This window comes from Mobula birostris, chromosome 5, assembly GCF_030028105.1.
Source record: "Mobula birostris isolate sMobBir1 chromosome 5, sMobBir1.hap1, whole genome shotgun sequence".
NCBI lineage: Eukaryota > Metazoa > Chordata > Chondrichthyes > Myliobatiformes > Myliobatidae > Mobula > Mobula birostris.
In genome coordinates this window covers 186,016,496-186,034,702 of record NC_092374.1, presented here as the reverse complement: position 1 = coordinate 186,034,702, position 18,207 = coordinate 186,016,496, and the positions used below count along the sequence as shown (strand labels likewise).

The 18,207-nt window shown below is 44.8% G+C and overlaps 1 protein-coding gene across 4 annotated transcripts in view; it reads right to left on the bottom strand.

The window, feature by feature from the left end:
- Positions 1-3,994: 3,994 nt before the first annotated feature.
- LOC140198130 (uncharacterized) overlaps positions 3,995-18,207 on the bottom strand; it is an 80,190-nt gene continuing 65,977 nt past the window's right edge. For 2 of the 4 annotated variants that reach the window (XM_072259077.1, XM_072259078.1), the window contains one exon: positions 3,995-4,427. In XM_072259077.1, coding sequence (XP_072115178.1) covers positions 4,279-4,427 — 149 coding nt within the window. In that variant the 3' untranslated portion in view covers positions 3,995-4,278. Of the gene's footprint in view, positions 7,052-18,207 lie in introns of all 4 variants that reach the window. The other 2 variants (XM_072259080.1, XM_072259079.1) reach the window with 2 other exon arrangements.

Here is an 18,207-nt window from a genome sequence, read left to right as displayed (position 1 = left end):
GGAGATTCCGATGGGCAAAGATCACAAGACAAAGGAGCAGAAGTAGGCCATTCGGCCCATCGAGTCTGCTCCACCACTTCACCATGAGCTGATCTATTGTCCCAAAGCTCAGTTGACTGGCATCTGCACTTCCTGTGTATGGATGGGCTGATGGTGGAGCAGGTCAGTGTGATGACTGGGGCCTCTGCAACACTGTGCTCAGCACAGCACTAGTAATTTAATTGGTAAATTGTTTCAGGCCTCTCACAGAGAAAGGATAAAAATGTGTGATATGCCATCCATACAGATCATTTCATTTCAACAGAGGGAGCAGAAGGCAAACCTGCAACAGAATGTAGAATAAAGTGTTACAGCTTCAGAGAAAGTGCAGGGCAGGCAGAAAATAAGTGTCAAGGCTATAATGAGGAAGATTGTGACCCCTCTCCCCCTCGCCGGGACTTGGGAGTCCTCGTGCAGGATTCCCGAAAAGTTAATTTGTAGGTTGTGTCAGTGGTGAGGAAGGCAAATGCAATATTAGCATTTCAAGAGGATTAGAATATAAAATCAAGGATGTAATGTTAAAGCTTTTTAAGGTCTGCTGAGGCCTCACTTGGAGTGTAGCAGGCAGTTTTGGCCTCCTTATCTAAGAAAGTGTGCTGACATTGGACAGGGTTCAAAGGTGACTCTCAAAAATGATCCTGGAATTGAAAGGCTTATCATACGAGGAGCATTTGATGGCTCTGGGCCTCTACTCACTGGAATTCAGAAGAGTAAGGGGCGAGTTCTTTGAAACCTATCGAATGTTGAAAAGCCTTGATAGAGTAGATTTGGAGAGGATGTGTCCTATGGTTGGGGAGTCAAAGACGAGAGGATACAGCCTCAGAATAGAGGGACATCAAATTAGAACAGAGATGAGTAAGAATTTCTTTAGCCAGAGAGTGGTGAATCTGTGGAATTCATGGCCACAGGTCTAAGTTGGCTGCTCGATGGGCCAAGTAGCCTAATTCTGCTCCAATATCTTATTGTCTGATTGTGAGTTGAAGAGTCCAACTTATCATACTAGGGGACCATTGCGGCCAATAAATACAAAGAGAAGGGGTGGGGTGTGGTTGTACAAGGGGACTCAGATAGGGATTGTATGACTGTCTGGGAGTCAGAGCATTTGCTGAGTAAATATTTGAAGTGTGTAATCATTCTCCGCACATGAAATATAGAACAGGCTGTCCCATTAAGTTTAGGTAGAGAGGGACTGTGTTCCTGAAAATAAAGGGAAAAGGATTACAGCTGATTTAGCTCTTCTCCAACCAATGTTTAGATAAATGTTCCAATAATAATGCAGCTGTTTATGATGGCAACTTACTGCTAAAAATCAGCCAAGAAAGGACTTGAATGCTATCACCTCATACAACTGAGACCAAGAGATAAGGAATCAGAAAAGCGAACAATTCCTCGGGTGACATCTTTCAGATAGCAAATCTTTAAAATTATTTCACGTTTGCTTGTGTACTTTTTGTATTGGTTGTGTTAGGGAGACTGTTGGTGCCTGTGGTGTACAGTTTGAATCTCAATCGAAGGATGCAGTGCTGTGCTTTGTCGGGAGAGCTGCCTCGTGGACATCAGAGACAAAAACTCGAAAAGGACCGAGAATACAAGCTGACTCATGAAGAGAACCAAGGACAGGACGTAGGGTTATGAACGACTCCATCTCGAAGTGGTGAGCAAGATTGAAGCAAGTGCTATGGACAGAGGCCACTGGAACAACAGTGCCAGGACCTGGTCAGTGATTGCTCTGGACAGAGGCCGCTGGGACAACAGCGTTGGGACCTGGTCAGGGATCAAACCCAATGGAGGCCGGAGGGTCAGTGATTGCTCCCAGTGGAGGCCAGAGGGTAAGCAATCACTCCCAGTGGAGGCCAGAGGGTCAACAGTCGCTCCCATTGGAGGCCCCCATATGGATCAGGCGTGCGTTCCGAGTCACGGAAGGTCTGTTTGATGTTGTGAGATTTACATCATTGGACTGCACATTATATCGACCTCCTTCAGTTTTCGGCATTTTCTTTCTTGTGGCCGATCGACGGGTGGGTGATCTGTAAGTTCTTTGTGAGTAGTTGGGGGTGGGGCTAGCGTATGGGGTTTTAGATGTTACTGTTGCTGTTCTTTTTTGCGAGTGAGGGAGTTGGTCCCTGTTTTTTCTGTGGAGGAGGGTTTGGGGATGTGTGGCTATTGTCACTTTTTTCTGCAGGGGTGGGGGTTGGAGATTGTATTTTTGCTGTTTTTTTCTGTTGGGAGGATGTCAGAGATTGTATTGTTGCTACTTTATTCTGCAGGGAGGGTGTCAGGGGTTGTTATTGTCACTGTTTTATTCTGTGGGAGAAGGGGTCAGTGATTGTATTGTTCCTGTTTTTCTCTGTGGGAGAGGGTGTCGGTGATTGTTATTTTTACTGTGGGGGAGAGGGTCGGAGATTGTTATTGTAGCTGTTTTTCCTGCTGGGAGGGGGTCAGAGATCGTATTGTAGCTGCTTTTTTTCTGTGGGGGAGGGGGTCAGGGATTGTATTGTTTTTTTCAGCAGGGGAGGAGGTTTGGGATTGTAATTGTAGCTTTTTTTCTGTGGGGGGTCAGAGATTGTCTTGTTTTTACTGCGGTGGAGGGGACAGGGATCATATTGTTATTTTTTCTGCAGGGCAGGGGGCCATTGAATGTATTGTTGTTTTTTGATGTGGGGGAGGGGTCAGGGATGGTTTTGCTGATTTTTCTGCTGGGCTGGGGGTTGGAGATTGGATTGCTGATTTTTCTGTGGGGATTGTATTGTTTTTTGATGCGGAAGAGGGGTCAGGGATGGTATTGATTTTTCCTGCAGGGATGGGGGTCGGTGATTGTATTGCTGATTTTTCAATGGGGAGGGGTCAGGGATCGTAGCTGTTTTTGCCTTTGGGGGGATTGTTATTGTTGCTGTTTTTTTTCTGAGAGGGAGGCAGTCAGGGATTGTTATTTTTACTGGTTTTTCTGTGTGGGAGGGTGTCGGGATTGTTATTGCTGTTTTTTCTGCAGGGAGGGAGTCAGGGTTTGTATTTTAGCTGTTTATTTCTGAGGAGGAAGTCAGGGATTGTTATTGTCGCTGTTCTTTTTCTGCGGGGAGATTTGACACTTTTGCCTACGTTTTTTCTGTAGGGCAGGATTAGGGATTCTGGGCTCTGTGAGTTTTGTTACTTTTACTTTTCCATCTGTATTTCATGGCTTTATGGGGAAGACAAATATCAGTTGTATTGTAAATACATGCTTTGACAATAAAATGAACCCTGAACTTTGACAACAGGGCTTCGCTTCCAGAGGAACTCAATACCTTCATGGTCGCCTTGTTCATCAAAACATGGAGAACCTTTAGGAACGCCCGGAGCCTCCCGATGACCCTGTGTTTTCAGTCTCTGAGGCTGATGTGACAGTATCCTTCAATCCACAGAAAGCTTCTGGCCTAGATGAAGTACCCAGCTGAGTACTAAAGAACTGTGCTGGTCAGCTGGATGGATTGCTCACTGATAACTTTAACCTCTCACTTTGGCAGTCTGAAGTGCCCACCTGCTTCAAGCAGGCTTCAATTATATCGATGCCTCGGAAGAACATGGTAACCTGGCTCAATGTCTATTGTCCAGTGGCATTTACATCCACAGCGAAGAAGTGCTTGGAGAGGCTGGTGATGATACATATCAGCTCTTGCCTGAGAAGCAACTTGGATCGACTCCAGATTGCCAATTGGCACAACAGGTCCAGGGTAGATGCCATATCATTGGCTCTTCACTCAACCCTGGAACATCTGGACAGCAAAGACAGACATCAGGATGCTCTTTACTGATTATACACTGGAGTTTAATACTATCATCCCCTGAAAACTAATCAACAAGCTTCAAGACCTTAGCCTGTCACGTACCCCGTGACGAGGGTTAAGAAACCAGCAGAGATGGAAACACTCTGGAGTCTCGTATTGCTAACAACTAATAATATTTATTAGTAACTACACAATACAGTAATATAAATGTAGAGAAATCAAACAAGTTAGCAATGATTATATATAAAAGTAAGTGTGGAATATATATGTATGAAAAAACCAAGCTTCTTTAAGTCTAGGGGTAAAAAGATACAGTCTTACGATGTTGAGTAAAGTTCAGTTCAGTTCAGTTCAGTTCGTGGTATTTAGTTGAGTAGTGATGGAGAGAGAGAGAGAGTGAGTTGAGTCTTCAGGTGAGCTGATGGCGTCGATCTTCTCGTCGTCCTCCGAAATCCTTTACAAGTCACCGACTGTGACTTTAACCAGGGGGACTGGTCTTCTGTGGTGGAGCTATCACCCTGGCAAGGGTGGACACATAGACAACTCCCCACCAGTCAACCCCTTCTTCACCGTTGGAATAGCAATTTGGATCGATCCGCCTGATCGATCCTCCAAAACCCACTTTCTCTGCAGGCACAACAATGCTCATTCAGTGTCCAGATCATGTGTCTGAGGTCTGTACCATCTGACCTCCTATTTATCTCACCAGGCTGAGCATCACCTGTCATTCAAATAGTCCCTCACTCCTTTGTCTGTAAAGGAGTGCAAGCAGGCAACCTGTCCTTGAAAGTAACATCAACAATCTGCCTTTGGTCACCATAGCAACCTTCGAGCTGCTCGGTGCTGTCTCCAACTCCAAACTCAGTAAAAATCCAAGGTTACTTCCAATGCCTTAAAGTGACAATCCAACTGTCAATCTTCGTCTCTCTCTCTCTTTTCCAAAAGCAACATATCGGTGGTAAATAACTGTCTCTCTCTCCTTTCCAAACAAACCATCAATGATAAATGTCTCTCTCGGTCTCTCTTCAATCAGTTAATAGGGGCACTGCTGGATCCCCTCACTAGTCCTCTTGAAATGAATGCTAATGTCACATTTGCCTTCCTCACCACAGACTATATCTGTAAATTAATCTTGCGGGAATCCTGCACAAGTCCCTTTGTGCCTCAGTTTATTTTTGTATTTTCTGTCCATTTAGAAAATAGTCAACCCTTTCATTTCTTCTACCAAAGTGCATGACCATTCACTTCCTGACACGGTATTCCATCTGCCGCTTCTTTGCCCATTCTCCTAATCAGTCTAAGTCCTTCCGTGGCCTCTCTACTTCCTCAAAACTACCTGCCCCTTCACCTATCTTCATATTGTTTGCAGACTTTGCAACAAAGCCATCAATTTCAGCATCCAAATCATTGACATGTAACATAAAACAATTAATCCCATCGCAGATCCCTGTGGAATACCGCTATCCAACATCAGCCTACCACTCTTTGCTGCCTGCCAATCAGCCACTGCTTTATCCATGCTAGAATATTTCCTGTGATACCATGGGACCATAGCTTGTTAAGCAGCCTCATGTGTGGCACCTTGTCAAAGGCCTTTTGAAAATCCAACTACACAACATCAACTAATGCTCCTTTGTCTACCCTGCTTGTTATTTTTTCAAGAACTCCAACAGATTTGTCAGGCAAGATTTCCCCTTGTGGAAACCATGCTCACTACAGTCTATTTTATCATGAGCTACCAAGTACCCCAAGACCTCATCCTTAATAATCGTCTCCAACATATTCCCAACCACTGAGGTCAAACTAATTGGCCTATTGTTTCCTTTCTTCTGCCTCTCTTCCTTTTTGAGGGGTGGAGTGACATTTGCAATCTTCCATTCCTCTGGAACCATTCCAGAATCTAGTAATTTTTGAAAGAATATTACAAATGCCTTCACAATCTCTTCAGCCCTCTCTTTCAAAACCCTGGGGTGTACGCCATCTGGTCCAGATGAATCACCTACTTTCAGACCTTCCAGTTTTCCAAGAACCTTCTCTCTATAAATGGTAACTTCACACATTTTGTGACCCTGACAACTGGAACTTCCACCAGACTGCTAGTGTCTTCCACAGTGAAGACTGATGTAAAGTAGTTATTCATGTTCGTCCACCATTTCCTTGCCCCCCATTTCTACCTCTCCAGCATCGTTTTCCAGCAGACCGATATCCACTCTCAACTCTTTTTTACACTTTATGTATCTGAAGAAATATCTAATATCCTCTTTAATATTATTGGCCAGCTTACTTTTGTGATCATCTTTACCTTCTTAATAACATTTTAGTTACGTTCTGATGGTTTTTAATAGCTTCCCAATCCCCTAACTTCCCACTAATTTTTGCTCTATTATATGCCCTCTCTTTTGCTTTTATGTTGGCTTTGATTTCTCTTGTTAGCCATGGTTTGTGTCATCTTGCCTTTAGAATACTTCTTCCTCTTTGGGATGTATATATCCTATGGCTTATGAGTTGCTTACAGAAATTCAAGCCATTGCTGCTTTGCCATCATCCCTGCCAGTGTTGTATTCCAATGAATTCCTGCCAACTCCTCTCCCATGCTCTGTAGTTCCCTTTACTCCACTGTAATTTCCTGCTGAACTTGCCCCCAAGTGTTCTTGAATGCAGCAGGTGACCAATCTGCATACAATTGTCAAAATTAGGCCTGTATTCAGTACTTTGATTTATGAAGGCCATTGTGCCAAAAGATTTCTTTATGACCCTATCTACCTGTGATGGCACTTTCAATGAGTTATGAACCTGTATTCCCAGATCCCACTCCTCTGTACCTTAACCGTTCACTGTGTAAGACCTACCGGGAAGGTCCTACCAAAGTGCAACACCTCACTCTTGCCTGCAAAAATTATACAAACATTATGGTAAATACAGGTTAACTAGAAATAGAATAAGGTAATTATTTAAGAAGTTGGATTATAATACGAATTCTAAATAAGCAACAGCTAAAATAAACTACACTATGAGCGCAAGTAATATTATGATTATTTTACATCCCCTAGTTATTCCCCAGATCTATTCTTTATTTTGACTAATGCAAACTGGATCACAATTCACTGTGCTTATAGTTCACCAATGTGTAAGTCTTTTATCGAGAGCTGTCTTCTTCCTCTGTAACTAGTCTCCCGTATGTCCAGACAATAATCCCTCTTCAGGGTAAAGTCCATGCTGTGACAGGTCTAATTCCAGTGCTGTTATTTCACCTGGAAGAAAACAAAGTGCTTGTTATTATCAATCTTACAGAAATTTAAATCATTCTCGTTTGGTCATTTTCTCCCTGTTTACACACATCAATCTTGCCCTTGTACTGATTGATACGCAGTAAGTGTTACCGTCTCCATTTTCTACAATCTCCCTCTTGCAAACCACAGAATTTGGAAGGTGCACTCATACTTTCCCTCCCATAGTGGGAGCCCTTTCTTCAGTACCCATTTCCTCCTCCGATTCTGGATCATCCTGGTCATTGGCAATCCTTGCGGTAATGGTCTGTTGTTTAGATTGTACAAGGTTAGGGATAACACAGTCACCATCCCCGTAAGGTGTGATGGTGACAATAAACAAATCTGTTGTTTTAAAAGATCACTCGTTGTTTTGACCAGCCCTGATACTTGGGGGTAACAGGGTACTTGATACACCAATGAATGCCGTTCTTGGCAGCCCAGTCTTTCACAGCTTCTTCCAAGAAATGAGACCCATTAACTGATTCCATCACGTGAGGGTCCCATTAATAACTGACTAACTTCTGTGTGTGATCTTTGTCAACTTTTGGATAAGGAATGTCCATTGACGATAGACCTGAATGGGTGACAAGCAGAATTGATAGCATTGCTGCTGTGGCAGAGGTCCAATGTAATCAGTCTGCTGTTCTTGAGCCGGACCAGCCTCCCCCACCCCCCACCCCACCCTTTTAACTAGGAGAGTCGGCTTCTCAGAGGGTGCTCTCCTTTTAACCCACTGACAAGTATCACATGCAGTAACAACTTGGAGTCACAGAGTCATGGAAGAGTACAGCACAGAAGCAGACCTTTCAGCCCATCTACTCTGTGCCAAACCATTTTAATTGTCTATTCCCATTGACCTGCACCAGGACCAGAGCCCTCCATACCCCTACCATCCATGTACCTATCCAACCTTCCCTTAAACGTTGAAATCGAGCTTGCATGGGCCAGTTGTGCTGGCTACTCGTTCCACACTCTCATGATCCTCTAAGTGAAGAAGTTTCCCCTCATGTTCCCCTTAAACTTTTCACATTTCATTTTTAACCTCTGATTGTAGTCCCACCCGAACTCAGTGGAAAATGCCTGCTTGTATTTACCCTATCTCTCTCCCTCATAATTTTGTTTGCCTCTATCAAATCTCCTCTCAATCATCTACATTCCAAGGAATAAAGTCCTGAGTTATTCAATCTTTTCGTATAACTCAGGTCTTCCAGACCTGACAACATCTTTGTAAATTTTCTCTGTGCTCCTTCAACCTTACTTACATGTTGTCTGTAGGCAAGTGACCAAAACTGCACACTTTACTCCAAATGAGGCCTCCCCAATGTCCTGTACAACTTCAACATAACATCCCATCTCCTGCACTCAATACTATGATTTATGAGCAGTGTGCCAAAAGTTTTCTTTATGACATTATCTACCTGTGACACCACTTTCACTGAATTATTGACCTGAATTCACGGAGTGTTCCACACTCCTCAGTGTCCTACCGTTCGCTGTGTAAGACCTACCCCGGTTGGTCCTACCGAACTGCAAAATCTCGCACTTGTCTGCATTAAATTTCATCTGCCATTTTTCAGCCCATTTTTCCAGCTGCTCCAGATCCCACTGAAAACCATTATCACCTTCCTCGCTGTGCACAGCATCCCCAATCTTGGTGTAATCCACAAATTTGCTGATCCAGTTAACCACATTTTTATCGGAATAGCTGATATAAATGACAAACAACAACGGACCTAGCATCAATCCCTGCGCGCACTCCACTAGTCACAGGCCCTCAGTCAGAGAGGCAACCACCTACTGATTTCTGGTGTCCTCTGCAAAGCTAACATCCAATCCAATTTGCTGCTCATCTTGAATGCCGAGCAACTTAACCTTCTTGACCAACCTCCTATGTGGAACCTTGTCAAATACCTTGCCAAAGCCATGTACACAATATCCACTGCCTTGCCTTCATCAACTTTCCTGGTAACTTCCTCGAAAAACTCTCTAAGAATGGTTAGACTTGACCTCCCATGGACTTCTTTAGTCATGTCTACAGGTAGTCGTATACCTCAATATTTCGCCCATTTGATTGCTATGCAGTCCCAAATGACTAGCCATGTTATGTGGCAATTCTCAGATCTATTCACAGAGAGTTACTGCCTGCCCCCGCAGGGACTATCCCTGTTTCTGTCAGCTTCATTGCTACCTCCCTGTCACCCCCACAGCCATTCCATTCGCACTGCCCGTGAGTCTGTATTTGTGCAGCCGACTCGGTTCATGCTGCACCGGGAAGGTGACAGCCACCAGTCCAGCCGGCTGGCTGGAACCGCCTTCCCCTGCTGCTGCAGAACTGCACCTGTGACTGGGTTCAGCGAGACAGCTCCCCACCCTGGACACCGGCTCTCCGGCGACTGGAGCCGTCCGTAAACCGGGGTGGCGTTTGTCTGTTTCGGACAACTGTCCATACGGTACACCCCAAGCAACAGGAGATGGAGTCGCCCTGTGGAGGAGGTCCGCAGTTTCAGCACAGTTCCTATCCACAGGTACGTGGGCTACACTTTCCTGTAATTTGCTGACTCCTTCCCAGCCATTATTTGCCTGTCCTGCAATGTACCACTTCCCTTTCACCCTAGAGGCTTGCTGAGCCCTCCCCACCCTGGTGGTGGGGCTCTCCGAGAGCACCCACATCAGAATACGGAGGTCGGCTGTCAGAGTGACTTTGCTTCTTCCTTTTGGTTAAGGCCTTCGTCTCCACCAACACCCAATAGCAGGCTGGTAGTTGTATTGCAAAGGGTCTGTATTATTCTGCTGCACCAGCCAGGATACGGGACCAGAACCCTAGGACAGAGTGATGCATATACAGCCGAGGCAATTTGGTTGAAGTGTACTGTCTACCTCCCCATGTTGGTCCTGTGACTGGTGACAGGGGAATGGAAAAGAGTGCATTGCCCTGATCTATGACCGCATACTATTTCTTGTCTCCTGTGACATGTCCGAGGCAGCTGCAGTTAATGGAGGGGCGTGTTTCTTAACTGGCGATAATCAGTGTCCTCCTCCGGCTGCCGTCCGGTTTCTTCCCTGGCCAGGCAGGACTGCAAACCCAGATGTTGCATGCCTGATCACACCCTGTTTTAACAAACCTGTGACAGTATTTGAGACTTGCGTTGAGAGTTCCTGTCTGGCTGCATCGTTCTGTGGTACAAAGGCTGCAAAGCATCAGACAGCAACGGTCCACCGAGGGCAGCTAACACGGATGGACAAGAGGACAACCAGGGTCTCCCCCACCATCTGTGACAGTTATCGGAAATGTTTCAGACAAAGTATAGTGGAGAATCCCCACCTGTCCCACAATCTCTTTGACCCACTATCATCTGGAAGGAGGTACAGAAGCATCAGTTCTAGGATGCCAGACTGGGGAACAGCTTCTTCCCTCAGACTGTGAAACTAATGAATACCCTGACACCACTGAGGTCTCATCACCAGGGTCAGTGTGTGGTTTACTGTATATTCTACTGTTTACTCTTTACCTGTGCTGCATGCATTTTGATTTCTAATTTATTAACTTATTTATGGTAATATTTTGATTGATGTGCTGTGTGTTGTATGTTTTGTGGGTGCACCATTGACTACAGGAGCATTGTTTCGTTTTTGTATCTATGTACAGTCAGACGACAATAAACTTGAACTCTAACCTAATGTTCCTAATAGGGGAGAGACTCAGACCCGAGGGCACAACCTCAGAGTAAAAGGATGTCTCTTTAGAACGGGTATGAGGAGGAATTTCTTTAGTGGTTTTGGTGGTGAATGTGTGAAATTTAATGCCACAGGTGGCTGTGGCGGCCATTTGGTATACTTAACAACAGGTTGATTTTTTTTCCATTACTACGGCCCTCAAGACAAGAGAATGGTGTAGAGAGGGAAAATAAATCACTCATGATGCAATGGCAGAGCAGGCTCAATGGGCTGAATGGCCTAATTCTGCTACCGTGTCTTTTGGTCTTATAATCACACACCATTCCCAATCTGGCCTTTCTCTCATCTCCAAACTCTCTTCCAGCAGAAGACAGAAACACTCGGGTATGCACACCTCTGGTATCACGTATAGATTTTAACCTGCTGTATTCAGACTTGTGAACAGAGCACTTGAATGATTAAGGCAAACACAATCTCACGGTCTACTTCGTTGTTGCCTCTGCACCTTGTTTGTCCATCTGCACTGCACTTCCTGTACCAATATGTTCTGCATTCATTTATTGCCTTTTTTCCTATCAGTACTTCTGTGTAGAGTAATCTGTTCATCTAGAATGCAGAAATGGAAGATTCTCACTCCATCTCAATGTATGTGACAATGATAAACCAATTACCAACTATTATGGGTAGTTTATGGAAGTTGCAAAGCGATCTGAGCTGTATTTCCACAGACATTAGCCAGGTGTCCTGATATCAGGGAGGAGAAGATGGCAGCGTGATGCAGCGTGCAGCGGCCACTCCGGTGAAATGATATCTGTTATCTGTCAAGTAGGGTGCCGTGCACAATCCTGATTTGATGGAGACAGACGTGAGAGCACGGAGGAACATCTGGAGAAACTTCTGAAATGCCTGTTTCGCTGCCACTGTGGCCTCTTGTCCTGGACTCACCCACCAAGGGAAGCAGCCTTTCCACATCTACTCTGTCCAGCCCTTTTAACATTCAAAATGTTTCTATGAGATCCCCTCTCATTCTTCTATACTTTAATGAATACAGTCCAAGAGCCGACAAACACCCCTCATATGTTCGCCCCTGCATTCCAGGAATCATTCTCGTAAATCTTCTCTGAACTCTCTCCAACATCAGTACATCCCTTCTAAGATAGGGGGCCCAAAACTGCACACAGTATTCCCAATGAGGTCTCACCAGTGCCCCATAGAGCCTCATCAACACCTCCTTACTCTTATACACTACTCCTCTTGAAATGAATGCCAACATAGCATTCACTTTCCTTACCGCCTATCCAACTTGGTGGTTAACCTTTAGGGTATCCTGCACGAGGACCCCCAAGTCCCTTTGCACTTCCGAATTTTGAATTTTCTCCCCATCTAAATAATAATCTGCCCGATTATTCCTTCTTCCAAAATGTACAACCATACATTTCTCAACATTGTATCTCATCTGCCATTTCTTTACGCACTCTCCTAAACTGACCAAATCTCTCTGCAACCTTTCCGTTTCTTCAACACTTCCTGCTCCTCCACCTATCTTAGTGATATCGGCAAACTTAGCCACAAAACCATTTAATCCATAATCTAAATCATCGATATACATTGTAAAAAGAAACGGCCCCAACACCGACCCCCGCGGAACACCACTAGTAACCGGCAACCAATCAGAATAGGATCCCTTCATTCCCACCCTTTGCTTTCTGCCTATCAGCCAATGCTCCACCTATTCCAATATCTTTCCTGTAATTCCATGGGCTCTCATTTTATTAAGCAGCCTCTTATGTTGATGGCCTTTTGAAAATCCAAATACACAACATCCACAGCCTCTCCCTTGTCAATCTTATTTGAGATTACCTCAAAAAATTCCAATAGGTTGGTGAGGCAGGATCTTCCCTTCATGAAACCAAGCTGGCTTCGGCCTATCTTGTCATTCACCTCGAGGTATCTCATAACCTCGTCCTTGAGGATCAACTCCAATAACTTTCCGACTACCGATGTCAGACTAATAGGTCTGTAATTTTCTTTTTGCTGCCTCCCTCCTTTCTTAAACAATGGAGCTACATTTGCGACCTTCCAGTCCTCCAGAACCATGCCAAAGTCTATTGATTCCTGGAAGATCATTTCTAATGCCTCCACAATCTCCTATATCAATCAGTCCTATATCTACCCGTGTCACTCTTTTACTCTTCATATATTTAAAAAAACTCTTAGTATCCTTTTTTGTTAATTCCCAACTTCCATTCATAATTCATCTTTTCTTTCCTAATGACTTTCTTAGTTTCCTTCTGTAAGTTTTTAAAAGTTGTCCAGTCCTCAGTTTTCCCACTAGTTTTTGCTTCCTTGTATACCGTCTCTTTTGCTTTTATTTTAGCCTTAACCTCTCTCGTTAGCCACATTTGTTCCATTTTTCCATTCATGATTTTCTTTTTTCTTGGAATATATTTTTCCCTCACTTTCCTCATTTCTTGTAGGAATTTCATCCAATTCTGCAATACCTTCCCTCCATCTAGCTTACTTTTTCAATTGACCTGGGCCAGTTCCTCTCTCATACCTCTGTATGGCCTCTCCGGTGAATGATGTCAGTAATCTGTCAAGTAGGGGACCGTGCATAATTCTGATTTGAAGGAGATGGACGTGAGAGTATGGAGGAACATCTGGAAAACTTTTGAAATGCCCGCTTTGCTGCCGCTGCTACTGTGTGGTAACCGGAATCTCGGGAGCAGAAGGCCCTGAATCCTTGGCTTTGCTTGTTTCAGCGGCCGGGGCGAGGTCGAAGGCGCTCGGCAGAGGATGGCGCTCGGGAGGCTGTATCGGAGGGGCCGGTTGGAGGCTCTAAGTTTTCAGACGGACGGACTCAGTGTTGGCTGTGGTCGGCTGCTTCCAAGGCATCAGCAAGTTGACGGTGCCTGGAGGTTTGTGGCAGGGAGTTTCTCCCTTTTGCCACCTGCTATCGGGGACTCGGAGTCGATCGACTCGGGACTTTGAGACTTTTTTTACTGTGCCCATGGTTTGTTCTTCATCAAATTATGCTATTGCTCTGTGCTGCTGTAACTATATGTTATAATTATGTGGTTCTGTCAGTGTTAGTCTTTAGTTTGCCCTGTTTTCTGTGATATCACCCCAGAGAAACATTGCATTATTTCTTAATGCATGTATGCATTTCTAAATGACGATAAAAGAGGACTGAGTGCTCTCATAATCTAATCTAATTTCCTTTGTTCCACTGAAATATCGATACACCTGATACCAGCTTCTCCTTTTCAGATTTGAAACTGAACTCAAACATATTATGATCACTACTTCCAAAGGATTCCACATACAATGGATACCGAGAACATGAGATGAGGAGTCATTGGAAGTGAGCCGGTAGTTTGTGAGAATATTTCAGTGATGAGGCAAGTGAAGTTACCCCTTCTGGTTCAAGAGCCCAATGGTTGAGGGGTAATAACTGTTCCTGAACCTGGTGGTGCGCGTCTTGAGGCACCTCTGACTTCTTCCTGATGATGGAAGAGAAAAGGACATGGCATGAATGGTGGAATCCGTGATGGTGGATGCTGCTTTCCTCTGACAGTTCTCTGCAGAAATTTGCTCAGCGGTGGGGAGGGCTTTAACCATGATGAACTGGATCATGGTTAGCTTTTCTGTACAAGGGCTTTGTGGTTTCTGTACCAGGATGTGATGCAACCACACATCTATAGAAATTTGTCACAGTTTCAGACGACACTAGAATACTACAGCGCAGTACAAGCCCTTCGGCCTCAATGTTGTGCTGACCCATATATTCCTTAAAAAAAAGTACTAAACCCACACTACCCCGTAACCTTCTATTTTTTTTCATCCACGTGCCTGTCCAAGAGGCTCTTAAATACCCCTAATGTTTGAGCCTCCACCACCATCCCTGGCAAGTCATTCCAGGCACCCACACCCTCTGTGTAAAAAACATACCCCTGATGTCTCCCCTAAGCTCCCCCCCCCCACCCTAACTTTGTACATATGCCCTCTGGTGTTTGCTATTCGTGCCCTGGGAAACAGGTACTGGCTATCCACCCTATCTATGCCTCTCATAATCTTGTAGACCTCTATCAAGTCCCCTCTCATCCTTCTACGCTCCAAAGAGAAAAGTCCCAGCTCTGCTAACCTTGCCTCATAGGACTTGTCTTCCAATCCAGGCAACATCCTGGTAAATCTCCTCTGCACCCTCTCCATAGCTTCCACATCCTTCCGATAATGAGGTGACCAGAACTGAACACAATACTCTAAGTGTGGTCTCACCAGACATTTGTAGAGTTGCAACATGACCTCTCTACTCTTGAACTCAATCCCCCTATTAATGAAGCCTAGCATCCAATAAGCCTTCTTAACTATCCTATCAACCTGTGCAGCGACCTTGAGGGATTTGAACCCCAAGGTCCCTCTGTTCATCCACACCCTTAAGTAACTAACCATTAACCCTGTACTCAACCTTCTGGTTTGTCCTTCCAAAATGCATCACCTAACACTTATCCGGATTGAACTCCATCTGCCACTTTTCTGCCCAACTCTGCATCCTGCCTATGTCCTCTTGTAACCTTTGACAACCTACAGCTCCAACCACAACTCCTCCAACCTTCGTGTCATCCGCAAACTTACTCACCCATCCTTCCGCCTCTTCATCCAGGTCATTCATAAAAATCACAAAGAGCAGGGGTCCTAGGACAGATCCTTATGGCACTCCACGAGTCACCGACCTCCAGGCAGAATACTTTCCTTCCACTACTACTCTCTGCTTTCTCCCTGTAATCCAATTTTTTATCCAAACAGCCAAGGTTCCACTGATCCCATGCCTCATGACTTTCTGGCTGTCTCTCGTGGGGGACCTTGTCAAATGCCTTGCTAAAATCCATGTAGACCACATCTACCGCCCTTCCCTTATCAATTTCTTTCGTTACCTCTTCAAAAAACTCAATTAGGCTCGTGAGGCACAACCTTCCCTTTACAAAGCTATGAAGACTATCCTTGAGTAGACTGTACTTCTCCAAGTGCTCGTAGATCCTGTCCTTAAGAATCCTTTCCATTAGTTTGCAGACCACTGACGTAAGACTCACCGGTCTATAGTTGCCAGGATTCTCCCTATTACCTTTTTTAAACAAGAGAACTGCATTTGCCATTCTCCAATCCTCCGGCAGCTCCCCTGCAGCCAAAGAGGATTTAAAGATCATAGCTGCTGCTTCAGTGATCTCTTCTCTCACTTCCCACAGCAACCTGGGGTATATCACGTCTGGCCCTGGGGACTTATCAATCTTGATGTTTTTAAGAAGATCCAACACTACTTCTTCCTTAATCTCCACATTGTCCAGCACACAGGCCTGTTCTGTTTCAACCTCACCCTGATCAAGGTCCTTTTCACTTGTGAATACTGAAGCAAAGTATTCATTTAGGACCTCCCCAACCTCCTCCGCCTCCAGGCACATGTTGCCTTCTTTATCCTTTAGCAGCCCCACCTTCATCCTTGTCATCCTTCTGTTCTTCACACATGCATAGAACGCCTTGGGGTTCTCCTTAATCCTACATGCCAAGGCCTTCTCATGCACCCTTCGAGCTCTCCCAAATCCTTTCTTAAGCTCCTTCTTGGCTTCCCTGTATTTCTCATGAGCCCCTCCTGCTTCCTGCTTCTTATATCTAACATATGCTTCCTTCTTCCTCTTGACGAGTTGCCTCATGTGTTTCGTCAGCCACGGTTCCCTTTTCCTACCATTTTTTCCTTGTCTCAGTGGGACAAACCTATCCTGAACCCAGCACAAGTGGTCCATAAACTTCCTCCACATTACTTCTATGCTTTCACCCTTGAACATCTGTTTCCAATTTACTCTCGCTAGTTCCTGCCTCATCCCTTCAGCGTTAGCCCTTCCCCCATTAAGCACTTTCTCATTTTGTCTGTTTTTATCCTTTTCCATAGCTATGCTGAAGCTAAGGGAGTTGTGGTCACTCTCATCAAAATGCTCCCCCACCAAGAGGTCTGCCACCTGACCAGGTTCATTACCCAGAACTAGATCCAGTATGGCCTCTCTTCTCATCGGCCGGTCCACATACTGTGTCAAGAATCCTTCTTGAACACACCTGACAAAATCAGCCCCATCTATCCCCCTTGCAGTCAGGAGGTGCCAGTCAATATGAGGGAAGTTGAAATCACCCATAACTACAACCCTATATTTCCTGCACCATTCTAAAATCTACCTGCTTATCTGCTCCTTGGTGTCCCGATGGCTATTTGGGGGACTATAGACTAATCCCAGCACAGTAATTGATCCCTTCCTATTTTTGACTTCCACCCACACTGACTCAGTGGGCACTCCCTTTGCAGCGTCCTCCCTTTCTATAGCCATGATACTATCCCTGACCAGTAATGCTACCCACCCACCCCCCTTTTCTACCTCCCATCCTATTCCTTTTAAAACACCTAAACCCCGGTACCTGCATCAGCCAGTCCTGCCCTTCCTCCAGCCAAGTTTCTGTAACGGCCACAACATCGTCGTTCCACGTACTGATCCATGCTCTAAGTTCATCCCCTTTTTTCCTAATACTCCTAGAGTTGAAATAGACTCAACCCCTCTAACTGGCTACATTTATCTTTTGTCCCCTGCCTGTCCTTCCTCACCAACTCAGAACACATAACATCATGCCCTTGTCCTTCTACCCTAATCTCTGCACTCACATTCTGATTCCACCCCCCCGCCAAACTGGTTTAAACCTTCCCCAACAGCTCTAGCAAACCTGCCCGCCAGGATATTGGTCCCTTTCCAGTTCAGGTGCAGCCCATCCTTTTTGTACAGGTCAGACCTTCTCCAGAAGAGATCCCAATGATTTAGAAGTCAATAATCATCTCCCTGGTCTTGCTGACATCGAGTGAGAGGTTGTTGTTGTGGCACCACTCAGCCAGATTTTCAATCTCCCTCCTCTATGCTGATTCATCACTATCTTTGATTTGGCCAATAACAGTGGTGTCTGTGAACTTAAATATGGCATGGGGGTCTTTGTAATGCTATCAGTTTGGGAGGGTGTGATGTAACTACAGTTGCTGGGTAGTGTGATGCTATAAATAGATCCCATTGTTTCATCTGCTATCTATCTGTGATGTGTACTCTGAATTTGCTCTCTAGACATATACTTGGCTCATAATTAATCAGCAGTTACAAAACTTACAAAGTTCAAAATACAACAAACTGTGCAAATTCAAAAATAAATAATAACAAATAAATAAATAAGCAATAAATATTGGGAACATAAGATGAAGCATATTTGAAAGTGAGTCCATTGATTGTGGGAACATTTCAATGATGGGACAAGTGAAGTTGAGTGAAGTTAGCTTGATGGTTGACGGGTAATAACCCGTTGAGGGGTAATGTTCCTAAACCTAGTGATGTGAGTCCTGAGGCTCCTGTACCTTCGTCCTGATGGCAGCAGTGAGAAGAGAGCGTGAC